This window comes from Balaenoptera borealis (assembly GCF_965194805.1).
Source record: "Balaenoptera borealis genome assembly, chromosome: 6".
NCBI lineage: Eukaryota > Metazoa > Chordata > Mammalia > Artiodactyla > Balaenopteridae > Balaenoptera > Balaenoptera borealis.
This window is the reverse complement of record NC_138863.1, coordinates 21,966,886-21,991,183: the sequence shown is the minus strand read 5'-3', so window position 1 is coordinate 21,991,183 and position 24,298 is coordinate 21,966,886. Positions and strand designations below refer to the sequence as shown.

At 35.5% G+C, this 24,298-nt stretch overlaps 1 protein-coding gene across 2 annotated transcripts in view; it reads right to left on the bottom strand.

The window, feature by feature from the left end:
• ABCA12 (ATP binding cassette subfamily A member 12) overlaps positions 1-24,298 on the bottom strand; it is a 186,707-nt gene that overhangs the window by 81,105 nt on the left and 81,304 nt on the right. For both annotated transcript variants that reach the window (XM_082397652.1, XM_082397653.1), the window contains 7 exons: positions 19,311-19,423; positions 14,801-14,876; positions 10,978-11,096; positions 9,854-9,960; positions 3,666-3,922; positions 3,455-3,567; positions 2,104-2,228 (listed from right to left, as the gene is read on the bottom strand). In XM_082397652.1, the coding sequence (XP_082253778.1) occupies positions 2,104-2,228; positions 3,455-3,567; positions 3,666-3,922; positions 9,854-9,960; positions 10,978-11,096; positions 14,801-14,876; positions 19,311-19,423 (910 nt within the window). The remainder of the gene's footprint in view (positions 1-2,103; positions 2,229-3,454; positions 3,568-3,665; positions 3,923-9,853; positions 9,961-10,977; positions 11,097-14,800; positions 14,877-19,310; positions 19,424-24,298) is intronic.

The window sequence follows — 24,298 nt, the reverse complement described above, 5'->3', positions numbered from 1 at the left end:
TGGGAAAATTACTAGTTTAAGACTTTGGCTCTCTCGGGAATTCCCTGGTGGCGCAGTGGTTAAGAATCTTCCTGCCATTGCAGGGGACACAGGTTTGAGCCCTGGTCTGGGAAAGATCCCACATGCCACAGAGCAACGAAGCCCGTGCGCCACAACTACTGAGCCTGTGCTCCAGAGCCCGCGAGTCACAACTACTGAAGCCCGTGAGCCTAGAGCCCGTGCTCTGCAACAAGGGAAGCCACCGCAATGAGAAGCCCGCGCACCACAACGAAGAGTAGCCCTCGCTCACCACAACAAGAGAAAGCCCGCGCGCAGCAACAAAGACCCAACGCAGCCAAAAATAAATAAATAAAATAAATAAATTTTTAAAAAAACTGATAAACTTTAAAAAAAAAAGACTTTTGCTCTCTTTAAAATTTTACTCTTACTTTATTTAAATTGCATTTCATTTATATAATCATTTGAAGTTATAATCTTGTACAATAAACGCTGGGGTCCAGCGATGAAAGGTGAAGAAAAAAAGCCCAGAATCACACAATAATATGAATCAACCATCCTGGAGAATAATGCTTGTGTGAAAAGTGATGTGTGACTATGGGAAGTAAGATGGCAACTCTATTGCCACTGAGTTGAAATAAAGAAAAAGTTTATGAAATTCAAGATTATAGAAACTTTTCTCTCTTTCCTTTTTAAAGTAATAAGAATGTATGCTCTCTATTTACCTGCTTCTACTTACTAAAATGAACCTGCTCTTCAGAGGCCAAAAATGTGATAGTTGAAATTAGATCTTAGGATCATATAAGTGAAAGGTGAAACCAAAGGGGAAAGAATTAATAAAGAAATATTAATTGCTGGGCTTCCCTAGTGGCGCAGTTGAGAACTGTGCCTGCCAATGCAGGGGACATGGGTTCGAGCCCTGGTCTGGGAAGATCCCACATGCCGCGGAGCAACTAAGCCCATGTGCCACAACTACTGAGCCTGCGCTCCAGAGCCCATGAGCCACAACTACTGAGCCTGCGTGCTACAACTACTGAGCCCATGTGCCTAGAGCCCATGCTCCAAAACAAGAGAAGCCACCACAATGAGAAGCCCGTGCACCTCAACAAAGAGTAGCTCCTGCTCGCCACAACTACAGAAAGCCCGTGAGCAGCAACGAGGACCCAATGCAGCCAAAAATAAATTAAAAAAATAAAAGAAAAAGAAAGAAATATTAATTGCTATAACAAGAGGAAGAAAAGTGAAGGTAAAGCAGTTTTAATTTTTGTTTGGGAGAACCAATTAAAATGACACAAACATAAATATTCCAAAGTCAGTCTTAAAGGCTTTTAAAAAACTTTATCTCATATTGGAGAATAACTGGGTTGTGTTTAGAAATGACACACTCTGTCACATGTAAGTTTTGAATGGATGAGGTCTTAAGCGCTGAAATTCTTCTAGAAAATTTCTATGACACTTCCAGACAATGAACTTGGAAGAGGGGTAGAAGATAAAACATTTCAAGTGGAAAACCCTATTATCAGCCTATGAGGAAATAACATTACTCATTTTCACAGCAAAAAATGTTTACTATACCTCCAAACTTACCCAGAGTTCCCTTGACCCTATCTATTTTATGTAGTCTGTCTTGTCTTGGGGCTTTTAAAAAATAAAAAGAAGTATTCTTTTTCATTTTAGTTTCAACAAATTGTAAATCGTCTTTTTTTCCCCCCAATTAGATTACTGAAACTCGACTTTGATATCATCATAATAGAATGTGAAAATTTACCTCAGATAATGTGAATGTGATAATGAATATAAAGAATTACTGATGGCACCACTTATTTAAGAAAAGCATCTGGGGTAAAGAAAAGGAGAGGACAAAGGAGGCAAAGGAAGGGATAGGAAAAGTAGAGGGAAAGGAATAGACAGTGATAATGTTCTTGCTTCAGGATTTTTCTTCTATTTTCACTTAAGAATTAGGCCTCTAATTTTATCATTTGCATGGAAAATTCACCATATTTGCATGCAGCTTCTCAGTGTTTTACTGCTAAGTGCTCAACAAATACTAAATGCTATTTAAACTTTTAAAAAACTGGATGTAAATACAAACACATTCCACCCCACCTCAGCTCTGTTGTCAGGGATGGGAATGGCCAGCAAGTTGTCGATACTCCTATTGGACATTCCTGTTGTTCTCCTCAGTTCTTCTTTCAGCTCTTCAACATTTTTAAACATTTCTATTAACTGACCTGAAAACAAAAGAAAACAAAACAAAACTCACATGTGGGTTGCAATGTAATTCTTTTTAGTTGTTCTAACATAGAGAAACCTTCTAGATAAAACATATAGTCAACATATATGCCTTGTGTCAGGAACAGATGTCTCTCAGTTTTGGCAAACTTTGCATCTTTAGGATCTATTTCTATCTGATTTAGACTTATTCCTATTATGATATTATTAACCTAAGGTAACAGATTGCTCTGGATTATAAATTTTCCTTAAATGTCTACAACGAAAGGTTGATTCAAAGAAAATATGGTTTCCTCACAGACTTTGATCACACAATGTGCTAAATATATATTTCTACATTTGATTTAAAACATCACACAAATTCAAAATGCTTTTTAACCTTGGATCATATAATACTGTCAGTTTAGGACAAGGTTTGCTAAATCTGAAACGTAATGCCACAGAGCACTTTTTCCTTAACTTTGTCCAGCACCTTACAGCTTATAAAGGGTTTTCACAATCATTACTTCAATTTTTAAATAGAATGTGTTTAACTCCAAACTCTTTTAGGACAGTTATTACAATTATTTCATATCTGGGTCTTTCAATGAATAGCAAAAAATATTTTGACTTTATTTTAGCAGATTGTGATCTCTATTTTGCAAATGCCTTTCAGTTTCTTTATGAAGTATCTCTCATGCAAATATACCTTCTTTATTTTTGGACTTAGTGCCCTTCCAATTTTGTGGCTGCCTGTTGTCCAAAATTCTGAACGTCTTTCTTTTCAGTATTGAGGTATTACGCGAAGGATAAATGTATTGCATGATGCATCATGCTCAGAATACTAATATGAGGTTCTGAATCGATATTTCTGTAGACAGCAGCGCATCTTTATTTTTAAAATCAGATTATTCTCACGGAAGTAAATAAATTTCATCCTTGCTCTTGCAAAAGACTATCTAATGCACTTTAATATATCAGAGAAATAAAAGGTGAATAGTCTAACTAGTTAAATTTTTGAAGACATTTTTCTGTGAAACCAATTTCGCTGTTTCATTCTCTGCTGGCTTGCTGTGTTGTTTATTTTAGACAAGTAACCATACTTGAAAGCTTCAGGTGTCTCATGTATAAGGGCAGATACAAAGTAGGTTTGGTTAGGAACTTCAAAAAAGCCTTTTCTAAACTGCAGCGTGAGAATCACATGCATTTTAATAAGACAGCATTTAAAATATGGATGGGGAAACACCTGGTTTTTCCAAGGTGTCTGCACTGTCATTGACATGCAGCACGGCTTCTATCGTCGGCATTAAGCGTGTGATATTTTCCAAGTAATTCATTTGCAATGCCTGTTCTAGAAACCTGGAACAAAGCAGAAGAGGAGAAGAAATTGAACTAGGCATATCAATAATTATTTGAGAAGGGATTTCACCAAGCAAGAAGACGATGGAAAAACTTACCGATCCATATCTAAATTAATTTTGCTTGGATCTCCAGAAAGCAAATCCCTCAGTTTTTCAGATAGAATATTGTCATGATACAGTAAGCTGGTGGCTATTTCGGTGCTGAATTCTGCTGCTTTGAGGAGTTGCACATGAAACGCACTCTCTTCACACAGGTTCCCAAAGTCCATACTAGACAGCTGGCACATTTTCTCTAGTGAACTGAAAGTTTCAGGTTCACAAAGAAGTTTGGTCAAGTTTCGAAGTTGAGACAGCTTTCGAGAGGGGGAAAGATGGGAAACATTAGTTATATTATTCTAAATATTTATTAGTTGATAATAAGCAACCAAAATTGATTTACTTCCTAAAAACATTTTGCTTATGTGTTTAGTGATTTGGTATTTGACAACAATTTTACCACAAAGCACTATTTTCTATCATTTGAGTTTACTGTTCTCTTAAGAATTTTAAAAAACTTTTGGACCTGTTAGACCTCTTTCTAAAATGTAGTCATATCTTGTAGATTCACAGGTTGAAAAGATGTAGTTTAGTTTTATCTCATTTAAATCACAAATACTTACACTAATTTTATATTTTAGTTTATTTTTTAAATCACGTGTAAGGGTAGATAGCAAAGCAGATTTGGTTTGGAACTTCAAAAAAGGTTTTCTTCACACCCACTAGGATGCCTACTATCAAAACAAACAAACATACCAACAAACGAACAAATAAATAAATAAAACCAGAAAATAACAAGTGTTGGCAAGGATATGGAGAAATTAGAACCCTTGTGCACTGTTGGTGGGAATATAAAATGATGTAGCTACTGTAAAAAATAGTACAGTGAGTCTTCAAGAAAATTTGAAATAGAATTAACATATGACTCAGCAATTCCACTTCTAGGTATATACTCAAAAGTATTTGTTGAAAGCTGGGTTTTGAACAGATATTTGTAGACCCATGTTCACAGCAGCATTATTCACGATAGCCAAGAGGTAGAAGCACCCCATGTCCATTGACAGATGAATGGATAAACACAATGTGGTAAACACATAAAATGGAATATTATTTAGCCTTAAAAAGTAAGGAGCTTCTCTCACATATTATAACGTGGATGAGCCTAGAGGGCATTATGCTAAGTGATATAAGCCAGTCATAAAAAGACAAATACTATATGATTCTACTTATATGAAGTACCAAGCATAGTCAAATTAATAGCAACAGAAAGTAGAATTGCAGGTGCCAGGGACTAGGGGGAGAGGGGAATGAGAAATAGGTGTTTCACGGGTAGAGGATTTTAGTTTTGCAAGATTAAGAGTTCTACAGTCTGTGTGTATTTAACACAATTGAACTGCACAGTTAAAAATAGTTAAGGTGGTAAATTTTATGTTATGTGTATTTTATCACAAGTTAAAAAAAATTAATTAACCAAAAAAAGACTTTTTAAAACTGTGCATGAGAATCACATATATTTTAAAATATGGATTGGTATATACCTTGTTTTTCAAAAGTGTCTGTACTCTTATTGACATTATCTTCTATCCTCTTACCTACTGAGGGAAACTTTTGTTCTATGGAGTGCTTAAAAGGGCCTAAAACCCCATATTCAGAGAAAAAGGAGAAAAATGAAAATCAACTACTTTCCTATGCAAGTATATTCCTCCTTGCGGTTCACTATGCTCTGTGTGTTCTGAGGATATATCCCCAAGTCATACTTCCTGGGGTAAAAAATTATGCCTCTGGGGAAGCCAGTTCTGTTGTGCTTGGAAGCAACCCTAGAGCTACTCTTTTTTAAGACGTGAAATAATTTGGAGAAACATCTAAAGAAGCAAATATGTGTCATTCATCGCAGCTGAGTTTCTAATCAGAAGTTGCATTTTGACAGAAATGAATTATGATACAGGAAAATGTTCAGGAATATTTCTTTGCCTATGTCAAATGGGAAAGGTACAATGATGTGTCTTGGATGAGAGATTTATAGTAACTACATGTAGGCAGTAGCAATGAAACACCAATCATCTTAGATAGTAAAAATCATTGGTCTACTTTCCACTGTATTTAATATTCTAATTGACTTCTGGTTTTGAACTATCTAAAATGGTTTCGCATGTATTAAAATTCTACTTACTAGTCTTATTACTACGAGAAATTTTCCATTCTGTAATAAACCCAATCATTTTACCAGAAGTAACTGTTATGTTTGTCACTTGTTCCTTCCTTTGATTTTCCAAATACTAGATATGATTAAACTTCTAATGAATACAGCCCAACCTCTCTGCCAGTGACTTTTACTTTGGTGATTTCTTAAATAAAAAGATAAATACTGGGAGCCCAATTAATTTAATTGAGCTTTTAAGGGTGTAGTAAATTTGAATGACTTTACTCGGTAGAGACTGAAATATATTTTTTAATTGCAAGTCTGACATACATGTAACAAGAAACCAATAAAAGTCCATAGAGTATAATCTTGGCTTGATAAAAGATATAGAAGGAGAAATTAGAAATCTAGCCATGTTACTGAAGTAGAACTGGTCCTCTGAAATAAGAATTTAATTCAGGGTTAATAATGTGGCCTGCCCTGTGAGGCACATCCGCCAAGGAGCAACATCATGGTCATTTACTATTTGTCATTATTTACTACTTTCTTCTAAAAGCAATACATGCATTAAACTTTTAGAAACTTCATAGATCATTAGTAATCAACATACATTCAGAGAATTATAATTATCTCTTCAAAAGTATGTGTCAAGTCCAGATTACAGGTTTGTCACAGTCTCATGTATCACGACACTGGTCTACATAGTAAGGGCTCAGGCCTAAACTTGAACAATGACCCATAACTAACTCCACGTCCAGCTGTGACTGAATTCCCTAGTGCCTATGGTTCCTAATGCACCTGAATCAGAATTGTAAGTAACATGATGGTGTAGACTTCAAAATACTGTATGTGTAAAAATGCTGAAACTGCAACACTTCTGGGCTCTTAGCAGGTAAATGAAAGGAAATGAGACCTATTTAAAAACGCAAAGGTATTACAATATAAGTAGTATCTTATACTACTTATACAGATAGTATACAATACCATCTGTATTTCTGCTTAATATAGAGAATATCCATTTTATGAGTATTTCCCCAATCAGGAAGTTATCCTTCCCCCCAGAGAGACTGGAAATAAAAGAGGAGAAAACAGACGATGAAGGGAGGAGAAAACTCTAACGTTCAAGAAGAGTAGAATGTTCAGGGCTAGAAAAGAAAAAAAGTCACCACTGAATGACAGGCATTTGGCATTTTGGAGGGTCTAAACCTTCTTAGAAATATCATGAATAAAAATGTTAGGGTGGGCCCTAACTCACTGTCACAATCAAGATACCAATTACCAAGGAGGACAAAGCAGGGAAGTAAAAGCATCTCTTCTTACAAAACTCTGGGAGTCTGTCTTCATTCTTTCAATGATATGTACTGAATACTTTCCATGTGTCAGACTCCGTGCCAGGTGCTGAGAGTACAGAGTACAGTGACAGACTTAACCATGTTCCTATGGAGCCTGTAGTCCTGGAATGAACGGGTTCTGCCAATTGCAAATAGTAGCCATGCTTTTTATAAATGACAATAGATTTCCCACCTAAGAGACAGGATTGTAGTTTATTTCCACTTCCGTGGCTTCTTGAACCTTTTTCATAATGTAACCCACAAGGGGAGCAGTATACTCAAAATGTGGATGCTGTTTTAAGTTATCCTTAGCTCCATTCCCATACCATTATTGTAAATGACTGAGAATGTATTGTTTCCATTTCCCAATGTATATTGTGTGCTGCTCAGTTACTCTGTAAGTTGAGAACTACAATGAGTAATTGCCCAGGTAATACGATTACATCACCAGGGCTCTACTTTAACACCATCATTTGTTCACACATTCATGAGTCAAGTCTTAAGATACTACTATGTGCTAGATGTGAGACTTTAGAGATGCAGAAGGCATAATTTCATCAGATTTTACACTCTAGTGAGGGAAACAGACCCTACATATACAATGAGCTATAATGCTAAGTAGTAAATTCCAAAAGCCAGAAATCTCACTGTAATCGGAGATTCCTCTTCCCTATGCCTCACACCTCACTGGCTGCCAAGTGGTGTCAACCCACCTCCTACAATGCTCTTGAAATTCTTTTCCTTCTATTCTCTGCCACTGACATAGTGCGGGGCCTCACTTTTTGCTTAGGTTACTACAAAAAATCACCTACTTGGCTTTCTTCCAATCTGTCCTCCATAATTCTCCTAGAGAGACCTTTTCCTAAAATGCAGAATTCATCTTCTTCAAATTCACAATTTTCAGGATCAGATTCAAACTCCTTGACTAAACATAAAGAGGCCTTGGGGATCTGGGCCCCCTTTCCTGCCTCTCTCATGGGCATCCTGTGCTCCAGCTGGACACATAACTCCAGGTAAGCTATATCTGTCCTTCAGGTTCATACCTCTTACCAATGCATGTCTCTATGTCTGGCATGTAGGACTATAACCTAATCCCACAGTCTGCAAGACTCAGAGTAAGGCGTATCGCCTCCATGAAGTTTCTTCTCTCCACCTTCACGCTCTGCAATCTGCGTCAGATATGCCACCTCCATATACAGAATCCTGTCCATCCACATACCACAACACTTACCTCACTGTGTTATAATCATTGGCCTTCTTTTATTCTCCTCCACTGGATTGATTATAAGGACTTTGGGGTTAGAGATTATATCTTTTAAATAAACAGATTAGCATTATGGGAGCATAGATGATGGGTGGAATGAATGAATGGGTAAATATTACATGCATACAAAGTCATTATCCTGACTTGGAAACAGTGAGAAAGGAGATACTCTAATATTATAAGAGTGACATTTAAACTTATCCTTGAAGGATGAGTAGGACTTTTCCAGATGAATGCATAACTTCCTTCTCATTTGCACAAACTGAGATAGTGCTAAATTAAGTACACTAGAAATTTTGATTCATGTAGAAGACTAAGACTATAATGTAGGTAATCTAACTAGCATATTTATTTGTAATATACATGGACGCATGTTTTGTATGCCTGCTTAATTAGACCAGGCTGACTACACAGCAAGTCATCCTGCTTGTTCTGAATAAACCAGTTCTAATTTTACTTTATCCCTGGCTACATAAATCCAATTAAACTGCTGTTCTTACTAGGAGAGCTGCTTTCAAAATTTAAAGCGTTATTTAAGAAAGAGAGTGAATTTCATGATAACCTGTGAATTGTATGTATGAGCTAAACAAAGAATAAGAGACAAACACCAACCAATTCAAACTTCAGAGTTAACATTTTTCCCATTGCTTTCCCTCCCTTTCTTCAATATCATACATTTTAATATGATTTACAGTATTAGTTTCTGCTTCTGATGATAATAATACAAATAAGGTGAGTCAACTTCTGAGATTTTTGTACACTGTGAAGTCTAAAACATCAGCTTTTGAAATCAACTTTTATAGTTTTAAAAACTAGGGGGCTTCCCTGGTGGCACAGTGGTTAAGAATCCGCCTGCCAATGCAGGGGACACAGGTTTGAGCCCTGGTCCAGGAAGATCCTACATGCTGCGGAGCAACTAAGCCCATGCACCACAACTACTGAGCCTGCGCTCTAGAGCCCGCGAGCCACAACAACTGAGCCCACGTGCCACAACTACTGAAGCCCACACGCCCACAGCCCACGCTCTGCAACAAGAAGCCACCGCAATGAGAAGCCCGCGCACCACGACAAAGAGTAGCTCCTGCTCACCGCCAACTAGAGAAAGCCTGCGTGCAGCAACGAAGACCCAACGCAGCCAAAAATAAATAAATAAATAAATTTATTAAAAAAAAAAAAAAACTAGGGACATTTCAAATTAGGAATCAAATTTTTAATGCTTTTTCAAATCGTGTAGCTTAATGAGACAACTACATCAGGAGCTATTCCTTTACGTATTGCATTCTGTAATTAGTCTCTTATGGGTCATTTCAGACAGAGATATCCACTGATTAAAAACAAAATACAATTATGTAGCACCAGAACTCTTGTCACCCTTTTTCTAGCATTAATCTAGACTCAAAATAGAACCAGTATTTAAAAAAATACAGATTTAAAACTTAAATTACAAACATATCTTGCCAGAGAATTACAGGAAGTTTTGAGGTTTTTTTTTTTTTTTTCTTTCATGGCTTACTTTTGATTTCAACACTTCAGGAACTGGAGGGAAGTTATCCTCATAGGAACCATTTTGAAGAAAAGATATTTTAAATCGAATTGTAGAGTGCAGTAGTCTTAAATTTTCTGTAAAGGAGGAGAAAAGAATTACCTTATGTGAACTGCAAGGTCATCTAGGAAACCTATTTGAAAGACACCTTTATCCTAATTTATTACTAAGTTTTTTCTAAGATAATAGCCTATTTCAATCTAAATATAAAATGAGTGAAAATTTAATCTTTCCTTGAACCATGGAGACTATAGAGTTCATTACTTTCAAAATATTCGTAGATATTCTGCTTAGAGACAAAAATATTTCCAGCAAAGGTGCTATACAGTTTTGGTTCTTGGTGAACTGAACATGCTTTTATTTTGGATGTACTATTAAGTTGAAGTGTTTGATAGAGAATAGGTTGTATAATCACTGTGACACAAATATGCCCTTCCAACCTTGATTAATTCATGTCCGGTAAACAGAGACCACACTTAAATATCTGTTGTGGTATTTGCTTGCCATTAAGTCTCAAAAAGCTATTTTGGTGTATGAACAGTGAATGTATATCTCCTACAAAGTGTACGAAAATAGATGTTTTATCTTTAAAAAAAAGGAAAAGAAATATTTGATTAAATGCAATCTTCACGGTTAAAGTGTGTAAGGATCAGAAGTTAAAATAGTCTGCTACAAAAATGCCCTTCTTTATGTAATTTACATCTGCTTTTGGAAGTCTACATTATCCTTCTTCACTATTTTTTGACAACTAAGATTATTAAGGGCATAGAAAATGTCATGGAGGGTTACATGAACTCCTAATTCTGGAGACTTGGAAAGTTCATCCAGGTGGCCATTAACACATCTGTTACCTGGCCATTATACATTAAAGTTTGTCCAGGTGTCCAGGTGGTACTAGCAGCAGGAACAGGAGTAATAATATAATAATATGATTAGACAGTCCCTTTATATATCAAACCACTGAAACAGATGCATATGGAAACTAAGATTTTTAAATTTTCTTTCTTTTTTAAGCCAACATCTTATAAGATTTACTATTTTAGAACAAAATTACAAACCATGAGTAGTAGCATTTTGACTCTTAAGAGTATTACCTTTTGATCCCGTGGCCAAATTGTCAGTGACATTTCTCACACATGCCAAGTAAGGAATATAAGGACTATCTACTGATATATTTAAGAGGGCATCTTCAAAGTTTTCCAGTATTAGGAGCCTATAGAATTAGAAAAGAATATATAAATTAAGTCATATAAAAATAAAGCAAAGCCATTTTGTTGAGACCATGCGAGTCCCTGGTTGTTTGGCATTGGCTGATTTGAGCACTGAAGTACCATGAAGTAGGACATCTTCCCCCATCCAGCCCAGCTGCACAGTGGCAGCACTACTCTGGATCCTCTAAGTATTTACCTTTCCATGGGCATTATCTCTATGTTTAATTATTTTAATATCCAATCATAAGTGATCTTAAGATCATTTCTAGGCACATTTACATGAAAGAAAAAAATCACTGGGCTAGGGTTGCCAGATAAAATACAGGAGTCCCAGTTAAATTTGAATTTCAGGTAAATAATGAACAATTTTTCAGTATTAGTATGTCCCATGAGTCTTGCATGTCTCCTTCCTCTCCCCTCCCCTCCCCTCCCCTCTCCTCCTTCCCCTCCCTTCCCTTCCCTTCACTTCTCTTCTCTTTTTTCTTTTCTCTTTCCTCTAAATCTGGCAACCCTCTCTCTGGGCTTCAGTTTCCTCTCTTGTCAAATGATCTGCTAGATCCCTTCCACCTATAATATTCTCTAAATAATTTAAATTCATTTAACTGTGATTAAAAAGAAATGGTAGAATCCAAATGAACATTATAAGTTCCTTTTTTTTTTTTCTTTAAACAACCAATTCAGAGTTCCCAAATTAACCACTTTCCGGTTTCCTTTCAAACTGACTGGCATGTGAGGATATAGTCTAAGATTTTTGAGGCATACATATGTGAGTAAGTAAACGTGTATGTTACGCATGCCTTGTCACTTCAACTGTGAGCCTGCATCTCTACTTATTTCGTAATTTCTTTTCTTAGTGTCTACTATTGAATGTTATGCACAGCAGAGATAGAACAAGTATCAATGGTTTATTTGGGAACCATCTATTTTGAATCAAACTGCACAACACACAAATTGACTAGTTCTATTGGATATTTAATTTAGATTTAATTCAAATACTAATGGAAGAGACTTATCCTGGCATAGCTAGTAAACATGTAGGACAATGTCTGCATTAACATTAAAGAAGTCTCAGGGTGTTTACATGTGGGTTAATGACACTGGATCTTTGAGGAAGTTTAACAAGAAAAAAAATCTATGGCAAGAAAAGTCCCTAACTTGGCAGTCAGAGCACAGTTAATTGGTCAGATGGCCGACTCTCATTTAAATACAGTCCACAGCCTCCATGTTTAAAAAAATTGCACCCATTCCTGAGGCTTCTTGCTTTTGTTTAGGCATTTCCTTCACCAGAGACTCTCCTCTCAGTATTACCTCTCTTTCTTTTGTGTTTGTCTTCCTCTTTGTCTTAATCATTATAGCACTGAGCCATTTCCATTCTGGTGCTGTGCTCAGTAGCAAAATACTGGTCTACCTTTCCAGATGAAACGGCACAAGAATGGTGAATGGTGAATTTTCAAGCTTTAAATAGAAGAATGTTGGGCCAAAAGTGACCTTGAAATACCATCTAAGCATTATCTTAGTTCCATAAAGAATATGTGATTGCCAAGATTTTTGAGATTAGATTTAAGATACACCAAAAATTAAGATACATATGTGCCACTGTTTTGGCATAAACATCCAAGTATTCCTTTAAACGATTTAATTTATGTATTCTTTATATAAAAATCTCACCTACTTCTCAAGAATGGTTACAACTAAAGATGAGCTTATGGATGTATGCATGCATGTGTGTGTGCACGCACACACACACACACACACAACACAATAAAAAATAATTAACTTTAGTGCAAAAATAATGAGGGAGAAGAGCTCTGAGGGAAAAAAAAATTTTTGAGCAGCTTTCTTTAGAAAATTCTGGACCATAAACATTTTTATCTCATGCCAAGTACTGCCACTCTATGATTATTTTAAAGTGGGGAGGGAAAGGAAGTCCAAAGATAAGAAATCCCTTAATTGCATCAATCTCAACAAGAGCCATCTTAAAAGTATTGAATTCTTTCTAATAAACTGTCAGCTAGCTGTCAGTAACCAACTACATTTGCTGTGGAATTTTCAGGTCTGAAGCGCTAACATTACCAATGCTATGGATGCCCCAAGGCTCTGATAAAGATACCTGGCTTCAGCAATAAGCATCCAGTTGTCTCAATTCAGAGGTTTTATATATATATATATATATATATATATATATATATTTATTTATTGGAGTATAATTGCTTTACAACGTTGTGTTAGTTTCTGTTGTACAACAAAGTGAATCAGCTATAAGTATACATATCCCCTCTCTCTTGAGCCTCCCTCCCATCCTCCCTATCCCGTCCCTCTAGGTCGTCACAAAGCATCGAGCTGATCTCCCTGTGCTACAGAGAAGCTTCCCACTAGCTATCTCTTTTACATTTGGTAATGTATATATGTCAGTGCTACTCTCTCACTTCGTCTCAGCTTCCCCTTCCCCACTGTGTCCTCAAGTCCGTTCTCTCCATCTGCGTCTTTATTCCTGCCCTTTCACTAGGTTCATCAGTACTGTTCTCTTAGATTCCATATATGTGCATTAGCATACGGTATTTGTTTTTCTCTTTCTTACTTCATTCAATTCAGAGGTTTTTTAAAAAAATTATTTTTCTGGCTATACAGAGAATGTGTTTAAAAGACTTGATTATTTGGAACATGGAATCCTGTCTGGGGTAAAATTGCCCAGAGCTGTGAGATTGCTCTTGGGAGAAGCATCTGGTTCAGCCACCTTAGAGGAGGAGAGACGTGGGAGCAGAAAGAGGAGGTGGTTATTGATGGAAGGATTTTGCCTAGAATTACCCAGAGTTAGGGAACTTCTCATTGAATAACAGAAAGTTTATAAACAATTGCATAGATTTTATTTTAGAAAAAGAAATGAATGGTTAAAAGTAAGTCCTATTATTTGTTTTTATTTGTACACATTTCCATTAGCACAAAAATACATCCTTTGGGACTAAAGTTAAAGAATTTCAATAGTATAATTTATCAGGCCAAAACAACCTTTTACATAACAGGCCACCTAGTCTCTAAATTTGCCTTGAACTATATGCATTTACTTCAGTCAGCTTCTACCATAACTATTACAGTTACTTCAGAGAACTGCTTAGATTAATGGTCCTTAGAAGCTAAGGTAACTGCTGTTATTTCCACTGCCTATTCCTGAGACAACATATTTACATGCCCCACAAAGAGTCCAAAATTAAATTACCTATAAACAGTTTTGGCTACCTGAATACTACTGAAGCAACCAAAGTTTGCATTACCTTGAGTGAGCATACAAAATATCGTGATTTTTAAAAACCGAAATAAATAGTAATGTAAAAAATTGGCGACTTCTACATCTTTCATGATGAAAGACCTGAAAAGAGTTGGAAATTGGGCCTCCAGCTAGATTCTCCTCATAGACATAAGGTAACCAATCCAGACAGAACATGTGGGATCTAGTTATACAATCTTAGGACTGAAAAACAGATCCTCATGTTGCATTATCCGAAAGTACCATTGAATAATACCAAAAAACAACTTTCAACTTTACTGCACTTCAACTGTATCTTTTTCTGTGGTCAGTCAATAATTGATTTTTCTATTCCATGGCCTTATATACTGATAAAAGAATTATGTTTATGAATTGTTTTGATTGCTCATTCAGCCAAGTAACTTACCAGTTTAGAAACAAACCAACAAACCAGCAAAGACTTACTGTGCAGCAAGGCTGCTTGGGGATAGAGGCTGTCCATCTTCCTCACTCCACACATGTGTTGTATTATCAGAGCCACCTAAAGTGATAATATTTATATAGGAGAATATTTAACATTTTCGTAAAGCATTTATTTTTCTAAGCAAAAATCATCCCAGGTCAAATTAATGGGAAAAAAATGCAGGAAGTCTGCAGAATTTTTCTCCAAAGGATTTTACAAGAGATGTCTAAGCTCTTTCAGTTGGAAACATTTAAGATATTTATAGGAAATAGATGCCTACTAATTGAAATAATTCCAATGGTCAAGCATATGTATTTCGAACAAATTATTTCTCTGTGCATCAAACCATTGCATTATTTTATCCTAAGACCTGTATGCATAGATGACTCTTAAATATCATAATGCAAATTGACTACCCCATGACTTCTTAATCAAACGAAGCCAATTTCAGTCTTACGGGTCACTGGATTTTTTTGTTTGTTTGTCTTTGGTTGTCTAGAATGTGGCCGTAGGAAACATCTACCATCACTAATGTATATTTTCTGTCTTTCAAAAAGCAGCCAGTGATTTCAACTGAATGTAGCTGTGAATGCAAATTGGCTAATGTTAACAGAACCATTCTGAGTGGTCTCAAATAATATGAAAGTTTGGAGTGTGGAAGGCAATCACTAAGTTGGGTCTAATGGAAACCATATGTGAAGGTCTAATTCAACACAGAGAATTGTCCCTAGAAGTTAAACAGGTTCCTTATTCAGCTTGCTGCATAACATTGTATTGTTAAAGAGTAAGTGTGCAACAACATTCACATGCAAAATTGAAAATGAAACACTTTAAACAGCTACTACATAAATAAAAACATCATAAATCCAGTGCTTTCATTCGGCCCCTTTAAAGAAACGGTATTACTTATTTCAGTCTTCCCTGTAGACACTACTAATTCCTTATAAATAATCCAGTAGTTTTAGTGCTGTCATTTTTTAACATTGGCCTAACCATTTTCAATAGGATATTTTATTGCCAGCTTTAACGCTTCTCCCGTTGTCTCTAGTGCGTGTGTTCTAAAGCCTTCTAAGAAGGTCCTAGCACAAAACTAGGAAACCATCTGTACTCTTCTCACGCTGATCATTTTGTTTAAGCATGTGTGTAAAAGACTCACAGAATTAAAGACCTCCTTGTTTACGTCTGTATCAGTCATGTCTGAGTAATGTCTGCTCTGTCCCTAGTATCTGGCAGAGTGGCTTTTTCAGTTTTCCTCTCTGGCAGAAGGGAGTTCTCTGCTCTGCTCAAGATGCAGCTAAGTATTATTACTCTAATGATAGCAATGCATTAGTGAGTGAAAGGACCAAGAAGAAGATACCCAGAATAAATAAACCTAATTAATAATGGTAATACCTATTATTTATCGGCATCCTTATATGGAATAATCCAGGGTAGGACTCTGGAGACTTATATGCTTTTGCAGTGTAAAAGTATATAAAACCATTTCCCCAAGATCATATCTTGCTCACTTTGAATTCCTATGTGATGCTGAGCAAGTTCATTAGCATTTGTATTCTATATGGTTATGGAGTGTCTCTTCCTCATCACGCTATTCAAATGAATAACTAATAGAAATTAACTTTATACATATCAATTATAGGCTTGATCTTGATGTTAAGTATGGACTTCTCCCTCTGGTCACTTTTCATTCTGGACTCTAAGGTGTCTGAGAAGAAATACTGTATTAAATAGGCTTTAATGAAGTGGAAATTGTTACAGACCTTTAAAAAGTCAGATTTTATTTTATTTGTAGAATTAGGCATATATAAAAAGGGTGCCCAAAGACACAGAAAGAAATCCAGTGCACAGATAACCTCTTTCACCAGTAAAGATTGCTTTCTGTTTTTAAAGATGTAATTTCATGTAATTTACTACTTTGCAAAACAGCAAACTTCAATGAGCCAAAAAGGTAATCTTTGCTCTCAAAACTCAGTTTTATAAATGAAAATACTAAACTGTGAAGTAGGGATCCTCAGTGGGCAGGAGCTGAGAATTAGACTCCTTAAAACAGGAAGTTAGGAGACAAGCTTCTTCCCAAGTGTTTATTAGCATCTCCATATTATCATGGTTGCTGAGGAGGCTTCTGAAAAAACCTTGAACTATGTTCATAACCAGGGTTGAATCAGAACTAGACATGGGGTGGGGAGGTTTGAATTAGAAACAGACATGTGGTGTGGAAAGGAATGGGGCAATGGCTATCAAAAAATGTATCATGTGGGAAGGAATCTGACACAAATAGTCAGACTCCATCAGTGGCCGAAAGTGGAGCCATTCTGAGGTTTGGTGGTGGCAGGTACTTGTGTGAGCTATCATAGTGTGTATATGTCCCAGATGGTAAATATGAGTGAGGCCATCTAACAAAGAGCTTGGGGGCCTGGCTTTGGGCTTAGACAGATCTAGGCTCTAAATCTCAGGTTCAGTCACTTGCTGGATGTATAACACAGGCAAAGTGCCCAGCCTCCCTTTGCCTCAGTTTCTTTGTCTGCAAAATGGGATAATAACTATCTCTTATAGAGTTGTTTTTGATGATAGAAGGGACTTAAGATAATAAAACATTTATCACTGACACAAAAAATACTACCTTTTTATTTTTTCTTTGAAAGAGAGGAGTGAGACCTTCAAAGCTATCTGAGCCCTGTCATGCATTAGAGAGGACCCAAGCAACTCTGCTATAAGAGACCATTCCACTCCAGTTTACTGAGTGTAAAGCCAAGGGAAGAAGTATGTTCACAAATACCGCTAAACGCCATGGAGACTAAGCATGGGTGGCTTGGGCAACGTGGCAGGTGTCTGTACTTCAAAACAAGTTTGAGTTTCCTGAAGGATTCCCAGAAATACCTGGAAGGAGTTTTCAAAGGCCATGAAATTTCTGCTCAGGCAGGTAGGTAGGGGCTTAGGGTTAATGACTTAGGAATTGACATTAATGCTACTGTGTTGGTATCCTCAGACTGATAAAGTCACATGTGTAGGAAATTAAAAAACAAACAAATATAAGCACATCTAATTTTAAAAATAAAAACACATTTCCTTGATGTATTTCCTTGTCATCCTGACTATCCAGTGCCATGGCTTAATACATGCCAAAATCATTAGCATATTCAGACATGAGACATGGTCATTGTTAAGGATTGAAAATTGAGTTAGTTATACTGTTAACAGGAAAAAGTGTTTTGCTGCCTCAGTTAATGACAGGTTCTTTAGCTTCTAAGGCACTGAGGAGCTTTTGTCCTTTGTAAAAAAATTTTCAACTTCATCCCTCTACTTTACAATTACAAGGTGTGAGTCTGAAGATGAAAAGGAAAAGAATGGTAAGGAGAAACTTGAAGTTCTCAAGTCTTTAAAATGAAAATATAAAAATATACAGAGGAAATAATTAGTGTTTTTTACTGTACTGTCTGGTTTTCTGGTCTGGACTTTTTTAAAAGCGCAAGTTTTTTTTAACCTTAATGTTCGTCAAGACCATTGAATTTAACAACAGTCAATCTTGCAAGCTAGTCATTAATTCTGTAATTGATGATATAAAAAATGTTCTAAAAAAAAAATGTTCTAGACTAACAGAAATTGGTATCCAAGTGTATGTTAGACCCTCCTTCGAGAAGTCTTCAAAGCCTTTCCAAACCTGCTATTCATATGAAAACTAATAAAGACCTTGTAATAAACAATCAGGTTGTGACCTGATGCTCTCAGGACACTTATCAGTAATCCAAAGGTAAAGTCTACATATTTAAAAGCTGACAAACTCAGTTGAGAAAGCCTATTTCTAAATTCATTCAGGAGAGGTAAATGCTAACGAAACATTTTACTTGGGAAGTAGGAATTTATTCCTTATAGCCCTAAATGTTTGTCTGTATATGGCTGTGTGTGTGTCTGTGCATTTCCATGTGTGTGGTATATAATGCTATCCTCTATATGCAAAGGTGATTTTTTTCTGATTCACTAGCAACATGCTATAGTTTGTCTTACACCTATAAGTGACAGTAGATCTGTACTGGTCTATTCACGCTCTGATGTCCATCATGCATTTTCAAGATGGCTGGTTGAGGGGTATATTTTTACCAAAGACTCATCCTGATTAAAAAGACAAAATTTGGAAATGAGGGCAAAGATACTGCGATTCAGTGTAGGCTTTTGTTCAAAAAGTAGTGGTAGAAATCTACTTGCTGAGGCTTACTCCCTTACTCTGATATTTATTTTTCATACCAACTATAAACATAGCTTTATAATATAACTAAAAGAGATCATTTTTACCAAAATAAAAATCCTAGAAAGTCACAGCCTCTTTTCTGGCCATTTCTCCTTGTCTCCACACTTTGGTTATCTAAAGACCCAGATTTAGTTGTAGCTTATGTCCCCACCTAAGAATAATACCATCCATAACTGATTACTTCACTTGTACTTCGTTTTTTATTTTTAATGGAACTGAATACAGAATTGCAACACAGAATTGAATACAGGAAGATGGAAGTATAATACCTTGAGATGGGGAGTCCAAAGTGTAAAGCAGATGTTTAACAGATGTATGGAGAGTTCTGAAACCTTCGTTAGTTGTAACACGTGGATAAACCTTCTGCACAGCCAGCAGCGCACTAACAAGTCGAAAAACAATTAAACCAGATTGCATTTCAAGGTTTGCAGACAGAAACAAAAGGTTATTCAAGGAGAAAATAGCTACAGTATAGAAAACTATTCTTATAACATAAGAAACAAGATGCTGCTTTTGTCGTCTAATTACTTGTTTGTCTGTTTATGCACAAAATCCCAACAAAGTGTTCTTGAACCAGACAGAGCACTTCACCTTTCCAGGATTCTAAAACCTAAAAGGCCTTAAAGTAAGAAGTGAATTTCATGTCAGTTTTTTTTTTTTCTTTGTTAAGACCTAAAAATAAGTGGTTAGAAATAGAAGCTTCCAGTGAAAGGATACTTTTTTTTTAATTAAAAGAAAAAATTAAATATTGGAAATTATTTTCATTAAAAATCAAGCCCAGATAAAAGATCCAGTTTCAAGAATAATTATTAATTAAGCATTTGATATTTACCTTTACAAAGGTAAACAAATGGTAATGTATTTGAAAAAAAAAAGGAGCTTGCCCTAATTAAAGACTGCATTCTATCCCTTAAATGGCCCATAGGCACTGCTCCAGGGGTAGCTCAAAATTAATATCCAGACTAACTGGCACTGTCTTCCTATGATTTTTATGTTACTAATAAGATGGGCAGTCTACACTGTGGATGAACAATCAGCAAATTCACTTATGCTGGAGTTCATTCCATATTTCCAAAAAATCAACTAGTGACTTAAGAAATGCCTTTTTTATCCCCTTATTGTCATTAGCACATTTTAAAAATGTTAGCATTGTACAAGTATGTCTGAATTTCACAAATACTGTGAGGCAATGCTTTAATATACATGAGTAGTAACTTAAAAGGCTTTGTTAAGTATTTGCCACTGTGAAGTTAAATGTAACACATACTAGGTGATAGTTTTTCCATATGTATCCTAATCAACTGAAGGTTCACTCCAGCAACAGCATGTGCATATACTTTCTACCATATTTTTGGAATTTTTAATATTTAAATTAAGATCATTTTAATTTTAGCTCCCTAGCTGTGAATGAAAACATTTAGAGAGCTAAGAGTATCCTCTAGTTTCTAGTAGATATGTGTCTATATATAAACATATATATATTTATAATTTTATTTACTTCTCTAATAGTTCCATAAAGTCATTTTCATTTGTTTTGTTTTATAGACAGGAAAACTAAAGTTCAAAAAGTTAAATAACTTACACGAGGTTATCCAAATAAATAGAACTGGTTCTGTCTAATTTCAAAATTTATGTTCTTTCCACTTTATGTCTTGCCTCTGGCACTTTGCCCCAACATGGCGGGGAGGAGGACAGAACATTTCTGCACTGAGCCCACAGCATTGTTAGCTTGTTTTTACAGCTGTGTGTTTGGCCATAGGGGCATGGCTGTATTTTTTTCATTTCTGCTCTATATACATAACAGTCAATACCTCAGGCATTTTTATATTTGCCCCCAAGAATCTCCTGGTTCTCAGACTTTGAGTTACTTCTGAACCCTGGTCATCATGGAGACCAGTTAAATGTTCTGAGGTTATAGATCTCTGCTAGCCTTCTCCCAGCTTGGCCTTCTGCTTGACTCAGCTAATCTGTTGTCTCAAAGTAACACCTTCAAAGACTGAACACTTGGCAATCTCATTGTAACTGTCAGCATTATTGTTATTAATATCATTAATAAAAATGTCAGAAGACTTAATTCATCTTTTTCTAACAAAACGTGACTTAAAAATGACACCTGACCATTGTCCTCTCTGAAATCCTTTAGACTATTGATCAAAATACTTTTATTTCATTTCATTGATTTTGTTTTTCTGTCCTTTTCATCATATATAAATGGAAGTTATCCAAAACAAGTCTCCTTATATGTAAAGGTAATTTAAAAAGGAGTTTTTGTGATTCATACCTCAGCACAACTTCCTCATAAATGGTGAATATCATGTATGTTTTTTCATATACACTTCTTGACTTTTGACATTACTCATTTTTGCTAACCTCTGTCATAATCGTAACATTATATAATCTGGTTTTGGTGACTGAACTATATAACAACTTACAACTTTGCAAAATTGCTGGTGTAAATAACCTCAAAACCTTTTTATGGGGTTTATTTGTCCATATTACTTGATCAACAAAGAGTAAGATAAACCAATGATTTGATGATAAAATACAGTCATTTGTGAAGAATTTACAGATTTTAGTGATACTGTTAGTTTAATAATAATAGTAAAGAAGATTTAACTTTAAAAAAAGGTTTATAAAGGGCTCTCCAACAGAAATATAATGCAAGCCACATATTTAATTTTTAATTTTCTAGTAGTCACATTAAAAAAAGTTAAAAGAAACAGATGAAATTAATTTAATAATATATTTTATTTGACCAATACATCCAAAATGTTATAATTTCAACACCTAATCAATATAAAATATATTAATAAAGTATTTTGTCTTTTATTGTATTGTCTTCAAATTTCACTGTATATTTTACACTTATGAAGCATCTCAACTCAGATGCTAAATTTTCATTGAAAGTACTTAATCTGTATTTGGATTTCATTACAATTATCAGTGAAAAGTAGATTCACATACCCATGTTGTTTCAAACATATTAGAAGTTTTTCTAATAACTGGATCAAGTATCAGTGTTTAAAATTTAAATTAATTAAAGGTAAAGTTAAAAATTCAATTCCTTAATAACAATAGCACACCAAGTGCTCAAAATCACATGTGATACACTGTGCACCTTAAATTTACAAAATGTAACATGTCGAATTTATTAAATTAAAAAATCTCACAGGTGGCAGGAGGCTATCATATTAGAAAAAACAAGTATATAAATTGGCAATAAAAATTTAAATTAATTAATTAGTTAATTAAATAATAATAAATAAGTAAAAGTTAACTACTTTAAAAAAAAGTTATTCAGGTTAGATAAAAGTCAAATGTCACTTGCTTTATAATAATTTGAAGGGATTTCTTTTAAAAGCTGTTTTCATTATTATGTAGACTGGTTTACAACATTCTAAACATTACCTGAGAATATACCCTATTGCATAATGCAGTAATTTTATTTAAATTTGAAGAGAATTAAAATAGTCACCGTGCAACGTCCTTATGCAATTTACTCTACCAAAATAATGTCTGACGTATTTTTAATTAATTAATTTATTTTTGACCCGAGAGTATTTTTTGGATCTTCCACCTTCCAGTGAGTATTATTTTGTGGCATTTTTGGTTTTTATTTGTTGTTTAATAATGAAATTTCATTGAGGTATAATTCACATAAAATATGATGCACCTATTTGAAGTTACAGTTCAATGAGTTTTGACAAATATATACACTCATTTAACTACCATGCTAATTAAGATATATTTGGATCACCCCAAAAAAGTTTTGCCATGCTTCCAACAGTTCTCCCAAGATACACTGATCTGATTTCTAACACTATACATTAATTTTGTCAATAACATAATATCTACACATCTAGTATGTGTTCCTTTTTTGTTTTTTGGTCTGGGTTTTTTTTGCCAGCATAATATTCATGAGATTTATCTATGTTGTGGTGTGATTCAGCAATCTGTTTATTCTTCTTACTGAGTAGAATTCTAATGTATGAGTAAACCACTAATTTTTTCATACATTCTGTTTATGGATATTTGTTTTTCCCTTAATTTTTAGCTATTATGAATAAATCTGCTATAAACATTAGCATACAAGTCTTCATGTGAGCATATGTTTTCATTTGCTCGGGTAAATATCCAGGGGTAGACTGCTATATCATATGGAGCTATTTTTAACTTCATTAGAACCTGTCACACTGTTTTCTGAAATGGTTGTATCATTTTACACTCTAACTTGCAATGTATGAAAGTTCTATTTGCTCTACGTTTTTTTAAAATTAATTAATTAATTTTTGGCTGCATTGGGTCTTCGTTGCTGCGTGCGGGCTTTCTCTAGTTCCGGCGAGCAGGGGCTACTTTTCGTTGCGGTACGTGGGCTTCTCATTGCGGTGGCTTCTCTTGTTGCGGAGCATGGACTCTAGGCACGTGGGCTTCAGGAGTTGTGGCACGTGGGCTCAGTAGTTGTGGCTCGTGGGCTCCAGCGCGCAGGCTCAGTAGTTGTGGTGCACAGGCTTAGCTGCTCCATGGCATGTGGGATCTTCCCGGACCAGGGCTCGAACCCATGTCCCCTGCATTTGCAGGCGGATTCTTAACCACTGTGCCACCAGGGAAGCCCCCTGCTCTACATTCTTGCCGCTGACTGGGGTTGTCCATCTTTTAAAATTTTACCCATTCTAGTGAGTGTTAGTGATATCTTACTGTGGTCTGAATAGTATCTTGACTCTTTTCATTGCTACATTATACAATTCAGACAATCCCCTTTCTCTTTTGATTTACCTGTTTGTTTTCTAAAACAGAATATACAAAGGAGGGAAAGAATCGCGTGTCAAAATTCTGGGTCAGTGAAAATTTCCCTGAGAGCCAAAATGAGGACCAAGTCAAATTTCCTAATATCTTGCTTCTTCTAATAGCTTAGTTATGACATGTTATCGTGGAAAGGGCACAGGACTTGGGTTCCGATTCCTTGAGTTCAGGTCCTAGCTTTACCACTTACTAGTTGTAGAACCTTGAGGAAGTCATTTGACCTCCATGAGGGTGCGTTTCCTCTTTTATAAAATGGGGATATCTGTAGTCTCAGTCTCAAAGCACTGTTGTGAGAATCAAATGAAATTAATGCAACAACATGAGGGCTTATTATAAGGTCTTTGAACAAATATAAACTCTTGGAAAGCTTACCAGAGAAGATGAGAAAACTCTTCTGGTGCTTCAGAGATTAGCGATGGAATCCACTGTGCTCTTAGTGACATATTAGAGAGGCAGT